This window comes from Chionomys nivalis, chromosome 12 (genome assembly GCF_950005125.1).
Source record: "Chionomys nivalis chromosome 12, mChiNiv1.1, whole genome shotgun sequence".
Taxonomy (NCBI): domain Eukaryota; kingdom Metazoa; phylum Chordata; class Mammalia; order Rodentia; family Cricetidae; genus Chionomys; species Chionomys nivalis.
The window spans coordinates 74389544-74404438 of record NC_080097.1 but is presented as its reverse complement, the minus strand read 5'-3'; the positions used below and the strand labels follow the sequence as shown (position 1 = coordinate 74404438).

The 14895-nt window shown below is 55.3% G+C and overlaps 2 protein-coding genes across 9 annotated transcripts; one reads left to right on the top strand and one right to left on the bottom strand.

The window, feature by feature from the left end:
* Positions 1-481: 481 nt before the first annotated feature.
* Znf219 (zinc finger protein 219) lies at positions 482-13980 on the top strand. 7 transcript variants are annotated; one of them, XM_057786079.1, is made up of 6 exons: positions 482-657; positions 5392-5711; positions 10476-10564; positions 10845-12267; positions 12539-12670; positions 12921-13980. In XM_057786079.1, exons 3-6 carry the CDS (start codon positions 10559-10561, stop codon positions 13532-13534), a joined length of 2175 nt encoding a protein of 724 aa, XP_057642062.1. In that variant the 5' UTR covers positions 482-657; positions 5392-5711; positions 10476-10558; the 3' UTR covers positions 13535-13980. The 7 variants fall into 7 exon arrangements, with proteins under 7 accessions (XP_057642062.1, XP_057642061.1, XP_057642065.1 ...); XM_057786078.1 differs by lacking the exon at positions 5392-5711; XM_057786077.1 differs by lacking the exons at positions 482-657; positions 5392-5711 and adding an exon at positions 5831-6161.
* Positions 1452-4556, bottom strand: Tmem253 (transmembrane protein 253). Of its 2 annotated transcripts, XM_057786084.1 has the most exons (7): positions 3736-4556; positions 3491-3627; positions 3025-3135; positions 2886-2942; positions 2490-2589; positions 2239-2408; positions 1452-1935 (listed from the first exon to the last, which is right to left on the bottom strand). In XM_057786084.1, exons 2-7 carry the CDS (start codon positions 3596-3598, stop codon positions 1855-1857), a joined length of 627 nt encoding a protein of 208 aa, XP_057642067.1. In that variant the 5' UTR covers positions 3599-3627; positions 3736-4556; the 3' UTR covers positions 1452-1854. The 2 variants fall into 2 exon arrangements, with proteins under 2 accessions (XP_057642067.1, XP_057642066.1); XM_057786083.1 differs by having other exon boundaries at positions 3491-4556.
* Positions 13981-14895: the final 915 nt, after the last annotated feature.

The following is a 14895-nucleotide window of genomic DNA, read 5'->3' as shown; positions in this document are numbered from 1 at the left end:
CCTGATCTACAAGGCAAGTTCCAGCTTCAGCATCGTAGGGATTTGAATAATTTACAATGAACAAAGCCCCTTGCCAGTTACTTTGGACAATAAACGAGAAACAAAACCACTGAGGTCTTGGCTCTGAGCATTCAGCATTGTGAAAGACCCATGTGCACGGTCACAGACCATCTCTTAAGATCCAGAATGCAATTTCCAGGTTTCCGATCACAACAGAAACAGCTGGAAGACAACAAATTGCTGGTTTCCCTCCATAGTTTCTTTGGTCACTAGGTCCTGACTTTGAAGAAAGATCTTCTTTTCAGAGCCCTTCACACAGGAGCCCTTCATTCCTGCAGTCTGATTGGGGGAGAGAAAGAATGGGGGAGGCCCAGATTGGGTTCTCTCCATTCCAGAGCTGTCTCCACCCACTAATACTCACACGTAACTTTGTCATAGGGCGACTATTACCACTCCCAAGGTGTCACAAACAGAAAGGATCTGCCGCTGGCGCCACTGCAATGTCAAGGCAAGCCAGCCAGGCTGCGCTCTAGCCTCACTGTACCTGGGCTTGCCTGAGCCCGGAGAAGCAGCATTCTCTAGGGAAAGAAGCCTTCTCAAGTGGGAGCAAAAATGATGTGAGACGAACACCCATCCCGGGCACTATGTGAATTTGGGGTGAGTTCTCTTAGGCCTAGCTAATTTCTACTTTTTAGCAGCGACTAAGCTGCCCCCTGGTGGTATCGGGATCCACCATTTTCCTGGGCTTTCTCCCCAAACCACCCGAGCCTGTCATCTTTGTACACTTGCAGAGGTCACAAGTGGTGTGGGCTCAGTGCAACCAGAGCTTCTGCGACCGTACGGCAGCAGGGATCAAAGGCCCGCCGGGGCCGGCAGAGAGCCCGAGCCTGCACAGTCCCGCTCCCGCCTTGCAAAGGGTGGTGGCCACGCGGGCTCGGTCGACCAGCGTGCTCGCTCAGAGGCGGGAAAGCCCTAGGTCGGTACCCCCGCCTGCCCAGCCAGCCCGTCCTCTCCAGCGCCCGGTCCGGGGGGGAGGGGGCGAGGAGGGCCGGCGCCTCTGACTCATCATCTCCAACCCCCTTCTCGCGCGCGCTCCAAGTCTCAGGACTTTGAACCTGGGCACCGGCGCGAGGGGCGCGGCGGCAGCACCTGGGGAAGCGCGGCTGGGCCCGGCGCCGGCCCCCAGCCTCAGCCAGTGTGGGCAGCTGCGGGCTGGAGGGCTGGAGACCCCCAGCCGGCTGCGGCTGCCCGGCCGCGGTGGCGGCACCGCTGTGCGCGGCGGCCCGCCCGGCTCCTCCCTGCACGCGGGGCCAGTGGTCGCGTCCGAGGAAACTCGGCTAGGCCCTGCTCCCGGCGCCTCGCGTCACTCAGCAGATGCACAGCGCCCCCGCCGCCGAGGGAAGGCTCTTTATTTTCCAGTAGGTCACGGGGTAGCGGGGCATCCTGGGAATTGTAGTCTCCAGTGACTTAGGCAGGACCCGGATCCAAGGGAGACCCGGAGCACAACCGACGCGGATTCTGGGTTGGCGGGTGCAGCAGCCGGGCTCGGAGTGGATGGGATTGTGAAAGGTGAACAGACGGAAACTGAGATGAGGCAGATGTGAATATGGATGGAGAGGCAGGGAGGAAGGAGGCCAAGAATGCAAGGGAGGAAGCAGCTTGACTAGAAACGAGGTGACAAGATCTTCCTCGAGTGGGGAAGAGAAGAGAGCTGGGCCTGGTTTGAGGAAAAACTGAGGGCACTCCTGTGGGCTTCACGCACATCTTGGGGGAGTTCAGTTCTAGTCCGAGGGAGGGGCACGACGCGAAAGTGCCAGGAGAATGCCCCCTTTGGTGGAGGAGGGCAGTGGCCACTCATTCATCTGTTCTGTTTCGGGTGCTAGCCACCATGGGACCATCCTCCAAACCGGAAACCTCCTCCATCTCAGAGAGACCCTGAAAACAGATGTGAGCAAATTTTAGGGTCAAGAAAGGCAAAACTCCAGGTGGAAGCAGAACCCTCCCAGCTTCTCGAGTCTTTCCAATACTACATTAAGGCAGCCTACTAACGTTTGCACACTCGTGTAGTCCCATTAAATACCCAGTTCCTTCACAACCGTTACTAGGGGCATGAACGTCCAATGCCAGAAAGCCGGTCAGCGTCAGCCCTTCATTTCCCTACTGCCCCACTACAAGGACAGCCAGAAGAAAAATTAGCTGGAAGCTGGCGGCTTCATGTTTTCCTCCCTCACCCCCTACCTCCTGTAGTTCCTGGTAGTGCAGACTTGACCTCGTGAAGCATCCTTGCTTCCTCTGGCTCAGCAAGAACAGGGCATATGTTGAGACCAGCACTCCTCCTAGGGTGAAGGCCTCCGCGCTGAGTTCTAGCACCAGCAACCCTGTCAGCTGCAGGTAGCAAGGTGAGGATGCTTTGGGGGTTCAGCTCGTTTTCTTCTACCATTTCTCCTCCCTTGTACCTTTCTCTTTACTCACCTGTTCCTGGATGGGGCCAGTAGGGGCAGGCCCCAAGGCTGTCTTCGTCACTTCTATCACCTCCACGATGAAGCCCAAGATCAGGTTGAAGGTGTTGGATATCATCATGGCCTGCACCTACCAGTGAGCCAGCTCAGCCCTGCCCAGCCTAGGGGACTCATTCCGAGCTTAAACTCCACCTATACTCTAGCCGAAAACAAAACTCAGAGGCAGGACTGGTGGTGGTGGTGGCATAGGCCTGTAATCTAGAAGTCTGAGGCAGGAGGATTCAAAGTTCAAGGCCTCACTGGACTCCAGAATATGTTCAAGACCATTGAGTAAACTTAGAGGAGGGAAAGCGCTGGGCTGTAGCTCAGCGATAGTGTGTGCTACATTGGGAAGTCGGGGGACGAGCTTGTATTCTCTTCTCTCACCTTCCAGAAACAGGGCGCTCTGCGAAGCTCAAGGGTGATGATCCCAGTGAGGAGACCCTGAGTGGTGAGAAGGGGGACATGTGAGCTCTTGTCAGACAGAGGTCCCCGGGATCTTCCTCTCACTCCTTGTGGGTCTCACCGAGGCTCCAGGCCAGAGTGGCAGTGCTGTGGCCATGTGACAGGCAGAGCTCAAGCAGGCCACTGAGATCGTGAAGGGCACCGTGACTATGGCCAGCCAGAGCTGGCTCACCTGGAGGCCAGAGTTGGGGAATTAGAGGGGACGGGCTGATTCTCTTTCCCCACAATGTTTTCACCTTTAGATACCAGTAGTTGGGATAAAAGGAAGGTTAAAAAAAAAAAAAGGCAGTTAAAGAAGTGAAATTTAAAAATTAGATGCTATTTTTTCCTTCTGCCTCATTTTATAGTTTACTCACCTTTGCGCAAGTACGGCAAGCTACTTGGAAGGGTTTTACCTTGTTCATTTCCACATCCCCTCCCGGCCCCGCACCCCCAGCCTAGCAAAGTTTCTGGCGCAGGGTATGTATTCACTGAATATGGATGGAATTGAACTGGCCAAAACCTGAATCAGGGCAACCTGGCCTCACCGCCACCACCAGTAGGTGTCCACTTTGCCTGTGTCTTGCCCAGTGCTGTAGCTTTTCCAGACGAAGACTGGGCCTCTCCTGCCTCGCCAGATCCTCACTGTGGTCCATGGTTCCCTTGCCGCTAAGGACGGTGCTTCCTGGATTGGAAAAACTCATTATGGGGTCATTCAGGAAATACAACCTTGCTCTCGTTTACCTTCTGCCAACTCCCAATTCAGAGTTGAGGCCCAGCACGTTATACCTACCTAGTCTGAAGCAGCCACTCCAGAGGGTTGGAACTCAGCTGGTAGCTCAGTGCAGACAAAATTTCCTGGCACGTAGTCTGTCAGAGCTGAGGTGTGGTGGGGCAAAGGTCACTACGAGGGCCTAAGGACCCAAGGAGTGGCCACGTAGACGTCACCCTCAGTTCACCCCTCAAGCCACCAAGGCCTGCCTCACTCTCCCCACTTCCTGTTGTCCTAGTCCCCCCATCTTCTTCATCTTACTTCACCCCGATGTACAGAATCACCCTAGACCTCAGTCTCCCCTTATTTCCATCTTCTCTTTGTTCTTTGGCTCATCACTCCTCAGATTACCTGCTCTGCCCTAGTGAGATTATCTGGACTGCTCCTCCTGGGCCAGTTTGCGTCCCCGGCTTTTCTGGAAGGTGTCTCCTTCCTCCTTACCGCTTTTTCGAAGGCGGCTCTGGGGATCCCAGGGCTCTGTCAATGCTAGGCAAGCATTCTACCACCGAGCTCAGTCTCCAGCCCTTGCTCCTTTCTTTCTTGAGAGCTTTTTTAAAAAATTGGACATTGATTGATTGATAATTGGAGGACACGCCCTGTACATAGTTCAAGATTGTTCTGACTCAGTGAACAACACTGTGGTGCCCAAATGTTCAGTCTTGAAAAGGATACTGTACCGATGTTTTTGAGAAAGATTCCCGTAGCCTGGGCTAGAATCTTGGCTGTGACACTTTTCCCAGGTTGGTGACCTTGGCTACATCATTGTGACGTTATTTTACCTGTTTGAACTCCAGTTTATTCCCTGACAAGGCAGAATTAACAACAGTATGCCCCTGAAGGGTAGCTGATGCCCCAGGGTGGGTAGAGGCACCATTATTGGTGCTGAGGTCATACAGATGGGCCCGCCCTCCATATTCTGTATGTCTTACTCAGAAGCCAAGGTGAGAACATGTATTTCCACAGTAAGAGAACCAGATCAAATATAGGAAAGAGCCTGTGGTCTCGAGATGAGACTACCTGTGCTGTGTCCCTGATCTTTCTGGCTGACCTCAGTCAAGTTGCCTAATCTACTTCCTTATCTGTAAAGAGAAATTAATAATACCAACCTCATGGGGTTGCCTGGAGCACTAAGAGAAAATGCATATGAATTAGTTAGCCCAGCACATACCACATAAAGAGGTGGCTATTATTTATAATCACCGAAAATAAAAGAAACGGAACCAGAAGATGCCTGGGAGTTGAGGCCCAGGAGGAAGGGAAAAGTGGCTTTCTCCTGCCCTACTCACTGGGGCGCTGTATCCACACTGCCTTCCTGGACACCCGGAATCGCAGCTTAAAGGGAACCAGACATCTGTTTGTGCCTGGTTCCTCTCTTTTCAATCACCAAGAGAGCTGACTTTGTTTAATGGCAAGGTTGAGATGTAGGCCTTGCGGTGAGGATCCCTGAATTTGCAGGCCAGTGGAAGGAGAGACCTCGAGCATCTTTTTCTTACCTGTAAATGGGAGTTTTTATTAGAGGATTACTGGAAAGATCTCATGCTGCTAAATACGTGAACAAGCATCGTGTAAATATTGACTAAATCTGAGTATGCCACTTAGGAGTGTACAGCCACTGTTTGGGCTATAATCGCGTCGGGAGAAAGTATCACATCCCCCTCTTCTCTACATCTCCCCCAGGGTTGAGCACAGCGCCGGTTCTTGGTAAGCACTCAGTAAATATTGTTGCATTGAAGAGTCATTAAAGTGTCTTAAAGAACGGAAAACAGAATTCACGAAGCGGCAGCGAGAAGTGTTTATCCAGAACGGCAAAGACGGAAGAGTAACTTTAATAATGTTTCTTGTACGGCAGACATTAACTATCTCTATAATCGCCCCTCCTCCTCTCCCAAAAGAGAGACAAATTGTAAGGGAGAGGCTTTGAGATAAAACCCCAGGAAGAACTTCCCGAGCCTGTGCATGTTGGGGCAGAAGCAGCGACAGAGCCAACTCCTTCCCTGGTATGTCCGGGTCTAGGGTGGGAGGGGCAGTCCCGCTTGGAGGCTGGGGGAAGGACAAGATGACCTTTCACAATCTCCTCCAGTCCCCTCGAGGAACGGTCTGCGCGCCCCACCCCGCCCCCTCCTCCTCGCGCGACGCCCCCGACCCCCCCCCCCCAGGCCCGCACCCCCTGGCGGCCGCCTCCTGCCGCTCTGGGGGTCCCCCGGCCTCGGAGCCCGAGCGCACAGCCCGCCGCGCCGCGCCGCCCCCCGCATGCTAATGGCCGGGCCGCCTCCCGCCGTACACAATGCGGGCCGGGCCGGGGGCGGAGGGCCGGGGAGGGGCGGGGGCCGGGCCGGGGGCGGGGGGGCCGGGGCCCGGCGCATCTCCCCCGGCCCCACGTAACGCTGACGCCCGCGCCGCCGGCCCGCCGCCGCCGCCGCCGCCCGCGCCGCCGCCCGCCGGGGCTCGTGAGTAGCCGCTCCCCCCGCGCCCCCCCGCCGCCGCCCTCCCCGCCCCTCCCGGAGGGGGCGCGCGCGGAGCAGGTGCAGGGGGCGGGGGCGGGGGAGGGGCGCCGTGCGGCCCCGGCAAACTTCGCCCGCAGCTCCGGGGGGCGGGGTGGGGGCGGCGGGGCCGGCGTGAGAGTTGGGGGGGTCCGGGGGAGGGGGCCAGGTGGGGGAGCCGGGAGCCGGGCACGGAGGGGAGGCCGCGGGGCGGCGCGGGGCGGGGGCGCGCGGCTTTGTAGGGGCCGTGAGGCCGGGCTCGGCGACCTGGGGTGCGGGGGGGTGGTGAGGGTGCGCGGTGGGGGAGCGGTGAACGGAGTGGAGGTGCACCCCCGGCCCAGGTGCAGCGGGTGGGGGCGGGAGACGGAGCCCTAACTCCCCGGGACCGGGCTGGGCACGGGGGGGGGAGGGGAGAGGATGGGGGTGCTTCTCTCTGTGTCCCAAACAAAGTGTCACAAAGAGCTCGGCCCGCGGCAGCCGCGGAGGCGGCTGTAACTCTGCTTTTGTTCTCCTGGCCCGGGGTAGCTGAGCTCTGGCCTCCCTATGTCCCACCCTGCCCCCATCGTCCTCCTGGATTATTTTCCGCGGGTGGAGTGTGGGGTGTGCCGGTGGAGCCCCTCGTGCGAGAGCACAGGTCCTGCTCTGCCTACCAGTTTTCGAGAGGGATATTCTCCCAGAGGGTCTCCTACCCACCTCCCAGGCTGAGAACTCAGGCTCTTACAGGCACTAACACTGACTTTTTTAAGGGCCAGCTCTAGTTAGAGGGATTTAAGGCCGTCTCTCTCCCACCCCCCTCTGCCCCAGCCCGGGCTCCTCAGAACTTTCAGAATCGGGGTCAAGTTAGGACATGCTAGAACATGGGTATGGGAGAAGATTGTGTGCCGGGGTTGTGCCTCCCTCTCACCTCTCGATAGTTATTTGGGAGCCCATGACTGAAATTTCATGCCCCCCTATCCCTTTTCCAAGAACTCTAAAAGGTGTCGAGGTTCAGTGTAGTGTGTATTTGAAGCAGCTTTCAGAGCAGTGGGGTTCAGAGAGCCACGGAGAGAACGTAAAGTGAGTTGTTGGTCTGTATGTGTTCTCCGGGTGGTCCTGACTCCGCACAGTCTAATAGCCCCCTTTCGATTTAATCTCATCTATCGAAGTGGCTCATATTCATTAGCTGATTTAGGAGAGGGGAAATTGCCGACAAGGAAAAAAAATTCATGTGTTGGGGATGACCAGGGGCAGAGGCCTACTTACAGCTAGGCCCCAGAGACCCTAATCCTTTGCTATTGAACACTTGACCTTAAAACATTTTGAATCACAAGATTTGGGGTGGGGGAATCTTCTTGGTCCTTGATTTAGCTGATTCTTCTGTAAGTCTCTCACCACCATCCTCTGTAGGATTTGGGGGTCCTACCTTTCTGCATCAGTTCTCCTAGCGTATAAAAGTAATTGGCCTGTTGCTTTGAAAATACTTCTCATGTGTACCGCTGGTCCTGCATCCTGCAAAGATACACACAGGAGCAAGATAACCCCTGATTCCCCCTGGGTCTGGAAAGTAGGTCACTGCTACTCCCTGGCCCAGGCTCGGGTGGTGTTTAAGCCTTGAGTGTAGAAAAATGCGAGGCTTGCCCACAGACAATACATGTCTGACTTAGGTTGCAAACCAGGTCACACTCTGTCTCTGTTGGTGCCCTCCCCTTTCGAGAGCAATTTATGAGATCCGGTGCCTGAGACCTGATTTGATGGAGATGACGGAAGCCATCTTGCCTGGGCCTAGGAGGTCTCGGTGGATTTTACTGATTTTAGGCCACCTTCTGGGGAACTAACCCTGAGGAGAAATTCAACTTCCATTTAGGCCCTCTTATGTGTCACTGCTGTCCATCCTGGGAACTGCTACATGCAGTGTGGTTGGTGTTGCTCGGGGGAGGAGGAGGAAGCCGTGCCCTGTTTCTGCTCCTTTTGCCTCAGATATAAGCCGTTTTCCTAGGAGACATTTTGCTTGGTGTTTTACAGGCATTATTCTAGGGCCTAGCGTCTTCTCAGGATCAGAATATGCGCCCATAGGTTAGTCAGCTATGACCATGCAATATTCACACACACACACACCCCTCAGCCATCTGCTTCCTCTGAATATACCAGATTGGCTGTACACCAGGATGTTCCGGGAATCCCCAGGAAAGCAACAGAATGTGATGGACTCAAATACGATGCCTCAGTAACCCATTCCAGGATGTACAAACTGTAACTGTTATGACAGTCTGTATAGCTAATTAAAATTTTTCTAGGTATGTGCATTTTCTATTTTCAGTGGCATCCAAAAGGCCCCAGTAATTCCCCTGATACCCTTCCATGGTTTCTCTGATACTCCATACTTCCCAAATAGGATTTTTTTTTTCTCATCCACTAGTTTCTGTGTCCTCTCTTTGGTGGCCTCTCTAACACGGCCCAGTTGTGTCTGTGATTCTAAGGTGGCCAAAGTGGTGTCTCTGGTAGCCCACTGCACTCTCCATGGTACTGAAGGAGTGGCTCTTTGTTTTAACATTTCTTGGGGGCCAGAAGAGTGTTGTGACTTAAAACCACACAACTTTCAAGTTAGCAGGGACTACAAATGTAAATTTATTGTAATTCATTTCATAGACGGTAAACTGAGAGATGAGGTGACTTATTCATGGTTGTAAGACATAGACTCACAATGGCCTTGACCCTTAGTATCTAACTCACCTTTATGCAGCTTTGAGTGAGGCTGGTCAGGCTGTTGGTCCCAGGAAAGGGTTTATTTGGAGACTCCATAGGACAAGAGTGGATGCCTGAATTTGGAGCTGCAGAAACACACATGTTAAGTGGTCGTCTAGAGATACTTGGGTAGGACATTTTGTTAATTTGTCTGTTAATGCTCCAAGGTCAGATTCCACATGTAACAGGTGTCTGCCCCTCCGTAGAGGGGCAGTCTGCTCAGTGCTGAAAATTAATGCAGCTTCGAAGCCCCAGAGTTGTCTTTGCTGATAAGCAGGGCTAACTCCTGGCCCAGTTTGCTTCAATTAAAGATCTGTAAGCAAAGTAAGGCTTGAGTTCTTTTCTTTCCTAGTAACCCATTTCAGTTTCATAATGCTCACAGCAAGGAAGTTCTTTATCAAATATTATGTCTGAGGTTAAATTAAAGAAAGCTAGGCCCAAGTTCATCTGGGCTGAACAAGATACAGTTCTGTATGGAAGGAGGAAGGTAGTTATGACTTCTGGCCATCCACTGAAGTCTAATTCCTGACCCTGTCAGCCGTGAAATGGCAGGAGAACCTCCCCCTCACCATCCTCTCCCTCAACTCTCCTCTTCCCTGCCCTGTGCAGCACTTGTCAGGGACAGGGAATTTTAGATGGAGAATTTTAACCCCTTCCTGCTCAGAGTCTGTGTGGATCCCCCTATCTGTGCAGATGGCAAGGCCCCGCCCCCCGTCCCTCACTCCAGCCTCTTGAGCTCAGAGCCAGTGTAATCCTCCTCTTGTGTGAGGAAGCCTCTCCCCTGCAGAGAGGAGAAAAGCCTGCCTCGGAACAGCTCTGGACAAAGGGGCTGAGATGCCCCATCAAACCACAGGCTCCAAGGTTTGAAACAGGGTGAAACCTAAATGGGATTTGCAGCTTAAACCCCTTGCCTAGGCTGGTAGTGCCCCTTAACTTCCACGCCTCCCCCAACTCTCTTCATTCCCTCTGTAGCTGGCTCTCCCTCCATGCCCCTCCCCCTCTGTCTCCAGACTCTGCTGCTGGGAGGTGTTTCTCTCCCATGCATGAATGAGTCTCTGTAATGAATGGAAATGAATGGATCAGGAATCCAGGAAGGGGGAGGGGGAGGAGGAAAGACCAGAAGACAGGGTGCCGGCTGAAGCTAGGAGGAGGAACCTGGAGGGATTTTGGCCGGCTGGCCCCGGGTCTGAGAGGAGCTGGTACCACTTGGATAATAGGAGTATGGCTAGCCCTCCGCATTTGTTTATCCAGTGGCACAGCCCCGTGCGAGTGGAAGAGGGGTATACTATGATGGCCTCCCACATTGTGTGTGTGGTGGGGGGTGATGGTGGTTCTGGACTAGGTGTTTAAAACATCATTTGGGGGCGGAGCTCTGGGTTTGTCATACAGATTGGCAGATCAAGGGGTGCAAGTTTTGAAGACAGCAAATAGGAAGCGTGTGATACCTCAAGATCCACGTAGGAAGAAGGGATGGGTCTTAAGAATACAGCTGCAAAGTGGGGTGACTTTCCTGCTGAGAGCCAGGGCTCATCTTTCCTCCAATCCATCTGTCTGTTTTAGCACCTCCGCACCTGTTGCCTCCATTAGCAGCTTTCCTTCCTCCTCCTTCCAATCCTCAGAACCAAAGAATGTGAAGGGGGTCCATGGAGGTGAGTGGAGCACTGTCCTTGACCCGCAAGTTCCTTCCACGGTACCCCCTCTCCTTCCTACATTCTTACTTCCTATTATAGTAATAGATGCTATTACCTTGGCCCCAGTATCTTAACTTCCACCCATCCCACAACTTCTGGAGGTGAGCGGCACCAGTGTTCTCAGGTCAGGCCCCAGCCTACCACACACTCTTATTTTCCGTTCTTCGTGCCTTTGATGCCTTTGCATTTTCCATAGATCGGCCCTTCCCACCCTCTCTACGTGCATCTTTCCCCACAGGGCTCACGTCCCCGCATCTTGGTCGGCCACCTGGAGCCTTCCCCGCCAGCCTTCGACGGCGAACTGGATCTGCAGCACTACTCCAACGGACCAGGTGTGAGCGCCGGGTCTCCTGGGATGGGAGCAGTGGGCTGGTCTGAGACTCGTGCAGGTGAACGGCGATTCCCCTGTCCTGTGTGCGGAAAGCGCTTCCGATTCAATTCCATCCTGGCTTTGCACCTGCGAGCACACCCGGGCGCCCAAGCCTTCCAGTGCCCACACTGTGGCCACCGAGCAGCTCAGCGGGCTCTGCTGCGCTCACATCTTCGAACGCACCAGCCCGAGCGCCCACGAAGCCCTGCTGCACGACTGTTGCTGGAGTTGGAGGAACGCGCCCTGCTCCGTGAAGCCCAACTGGGGAGAGCCAGAAGCTCAGGGGGCATGCAGGCCACCCCTGCTGCAGAGGGCCTGGCGCGCCCTCAGGTTCCTTCCTCGTCTGCCTTCCGTTGCCCTTTCTGCAAAGGCAAGTTTCGCACCTCCGCAGAGCGGGAACGCCACCTGCATATCCTGCACAGGCCCTGGAAGTGCAGCTTGTGCAGTTTTGGTTCCAGCCAGGAGGAGGAGTTGCTGCATCACAGTCTGACGGCCCATGGGGCTCCTGACCGCCCCCTGGCGGCTACTTCTACACCCGAGCCCCAGCCTCCACCCCAGCCAGAACCCAGATCTGCCCTTGAGCCTGAGCCTGAGCCTGAACCTAGGCCAGAGCCTGAACGGGAGGCAAACCCTGCCCCGACTCCTGCACCTCCGGAGGAATCCCCGGCGCCACCTGAGTTCCGTTGCCAGGTGTGCGGCCAGAGCTTCACACAGTCCTGGTTTCTCAAGGGTCACATGCGCAAGCACAAGGCCTCCTTTGATCATGCATGCCCTGTGTGTGGCCGCTGCTTCAAGGAGCCCTGGTTCCTTAAGAACCACATGAAGGTGCACACCAGCAAGCTGGGTCCTTTGCGTGCTCCGGGGCCTGGCTCTACTCCTGCCAGGGCCCCTCAGCCTCCTGACCTGAGCCTGTTGGCTTATGAGCCACTAGGCCCTGCGCTCCTTCTGGCCCCAGCGCCCACTCCAGCTGAGCGCCGAGAGCCCCCAAGCCTCTTAGGCTACCTGAGTGTGCGAGCTGGGGAAGTACGACCCAATGGTGAGGGTGCTGACCCTGGAGCTGGCCGAAGCTATGGGGGATTCCGCCCGTTGCCTTCAGCTCTTCCCAATCGGGCTCGGCGGCACCGTACAGACGAACCGGAGGAGGAAGAAGAGGTGGTGGAGGCAGAAGAGGAGAGCTGGGCCCGGGGCAGGTCTCTGGGCACTCTGACTTCCCTGCACCCCCACTCAGGTGAGGGGTCAGGACAGTCTGCACCTGCCGTGGGGGCCCAGGCAAGATCTACGGCCACCCAAGGTAGGTCCACACTATTTCTCTCTGAGTCTCCTGCTTTTAGTTATCAACACATGGGCCACCACTCCTGTAGTTTCCTTTTCAAAAGAACTGTCTTCACAGTCTTCTGGGCTTTTCCCTACTGGGCAAACCCTGTGTAAAAAGGTGTTAACTCTTAACAAATCTATGTTCCCCTAAACCCTTTCCTCCTGCGTCCAGACAGGTGGTGGGTATAATGGGTGCTGGGCTGGGACAAGACAGTGAGACCCTATAACTTCCGCTTAACGTGTTGCAGAAGAAAATGGGCTGCTGGTTGGAGGGACCCGATCCGAAGCGGGCCGCGGGGCCACTGGCAAGGACTGCCCCTTCTGTGGAAAGTCTTTCCGCTCGGCACATCACCTGAAAGTGCATCTTCGCGTGCACACAGGTGAGGGAAGTGTTCTTCATGGGGGCGGGTCTAGGAGCAAGAGAGGCAAGAGCCACCGCAAGGCTGGAGGTCATGCTGCGCAGTCTTCAGATGGGCCAGCTTTCAGATTCATCTAAATCACTTAGTGGGGAATCGGCTTCTAAGCCTTGGGGTGAAGTTTGTAAATTGAGCAAAATGTTGTATGCGTGTGTGTATGTGTGCACGCGCAGTGAGAGTGGCCCCATGACCTACTCTGACCCACTCTTCCCAGGTGAGCGTCCCTACAAGTGTCCACATTGCGACTATGCAGGCACCCAGTCGGGCTCGCTCAAGTATCACCTTCAGCGTCACCACCGAGAGCAGAGGAGCAGTGCAGGTCCTGGACCTCCTCCAGAACCCCCGCCCCCTTCCCCGCGGGGCTCAGCCTCACTGCAGCCGCAGTCAGGAGCCAAACCAACTCAGGCCTCTGCCACCTGGGTGGAGGGCGCTGCGAGTACCAGGCCTCTTTCGAGCAGCACCGGACCAGGGTCCCGAAGAAAGCCTGCCAGCCCTGGGAGGACCCTGCGTAACGGGAGAGGTGGTGAGGCCGAGCCCCTGGACCTGTCCCTGCGGGCAGGCCCAGGAGGTGAGGCCGGGTCAGGGGGTGCCCTTCACCGCTGCCTCTTCTGCCCCTTTGCCACTGGAGCTCCTGAGCTCATGACCTTGCATCTGCAAGTACACCACAGCCGTCGAGCCCGGGGCCGCCGGCAGCCCCGAGCTGACACATCTCCACCCTATGTCCGAGCACCGTCAGGAGAGACACCTCCCAGCCCTCCACTAGAAGAGGAGGGCAGCCCAGGGCTGTCTAGATCTGGAGAGGCAGGTCTTGGGGGGCAAGAACGGTAGGAGTGCCCTCTTAGGAGTGATTAGCTTAGTAAGCTTACCCCGCAGGAGCGGGGAAGCGCTAGAGGTAGTTGGGTAGAGCAGCCAGCAGGGAGCAGTGTGGGACCCGTACCCCAGCCCAAGGTGGACCAAGAGGTAAAGAGGGCAGTGGGTGAAGGAGGGTGGGCAGGCAGTATCCACCCAGCCCAGGGGAGTCACAGTGCCTTAGAAGTGGCAGAGGTGAGGGTCAGAGAACGGGGTCTTAGGGCTGGTAGAGGATGCGCTCCTGCTGAGGAGCCACCCTGCCAGCCTCTGCTGGTCCATAGGCTCGAGAGTTTATTTTTGTATAAGGGGTGGGGGTGGGGGGCACTGTACCCTTCTAGCCCTGTCAGGGGCCCTGTAGACGTTGCTATTTTTGGTACGATTCCTGTCATCCCTGTTGAAGAGTCATGTCCCCAATAAACAGGTGTCTTGAGGCACAAGGCCCTGTGTGTCTGCCTGTGTTTCGCTCTCCCTAAAGTACTTCATTATCAATGAGCTCCAACGGGATGCAGACTTGAGATTCAGGAGCTCTGGATGGGCCCCAAGAAGTGGCCTGGGGATCCTCCTCCACCGTAGCTTGAGGCCATCACTAGATAATTACTGGATTATGCTGGACCCATCTGATCATCTCAGCCTCAAGAAGTAGGTGCAAAATGGAGGAGGGACTTTAAAGAGCTCGTTGAATTTCTTAGAACCTCTGAGGGGGAGGCACGTCCTCCCTTACTATCAGTTTTGGGCCAGTAAAGGGCAGAGCCGCTACTTTATGGCCTTGGTTTTATTTTCTGAGTCCTAGTTGGAGCTTCATAGGGAAGAACTCAATTAGTTCAAACACCGTAATCCAGAGGCCTGCTCTGGCCCTTGGGAGGCACAGTGAGAGCAAATACATTTAATATAACAATAGTATAATAACAGTAATTACATATATAAAGTCTGCAATGCCCACCCATCTCCTTCAATGGCTTATAACACTTCATTTCCCACGGTACCCCAGAATGGGGTTCCATTCGACCTGGCAGAGATGAATCTCCTGGGAGAGTCAGGGACAAGAAGAGAGGCGGCGGTCAGCAGAGCCTGTCCTGCGGTGTGCATAGCACAGGTGGGGAACGTGCAAGAAGGGATGTTTCCCTGCCCCAGGGGGCAGAAAACAAGCTCCAAGCAGGGGAGAGCTAGAGAGAGCAGCCAGCGACAGGGGAAGCTCTGGTCCTTGCCCGCCTCTGTCCAGGAAGCAGAGGGAGGGAGATGAGTCCTCCATTCTGTCCCATTGGCATCCCAGCCTAAAATGTGCTGACAAGGGGTGCAGCCAAGTTCTGGATCTTCTCTGGAAGCCAGGAGAGAAGAGGGAG

What these genes read in the sequence shown, in the direction of transcription:
- Tmem253 (XM_057786083.1), bottom strand. Translation starts at nt 3,646, where the DNA reads ATGAGTTTTTCCAATCCAGGAAGCACCGTCCTTAGCGGCAAGGGAACC. An exon ending in GACACCTACTGGTGGTGGCG is followed by an intron (nt 3,136 to 3,490) that starts GTGAGGCCAGGT and finishes TCTGGCCTCCAG; the next exon opens with GTGAGCCAGCTCTGGCTGGC. An exon ending in CACTCTGGCCTGGAGCCTCG is followed by an intron (nt 2,943 to 3,024) that starts GTGAGACCCACA and finishes CTCACCACTCAG; the next exon opens with GGTCTCCTCACTGGGATCAT.
- Znf219 (XM_057786078.1), top strand. An exon ending in AAGATCTACGGCCACCCAAG is followed by an intron (nt 12,268 to 12,538) that starts GTAGGTCCACAC and finishes AACGTGTTGCAG; the next exon opens with AAGAAAATGGGCTGCTGGTT. An exon ending in GCATCTTCGCGTGCACACAG is followed by an intron (nt 12,671 to 12,920) that starts GTGAGGGAAGTG and finishes CACTCTTCCCAG; the next exon opens with GTGAGCGTCCCTACAAGTGT.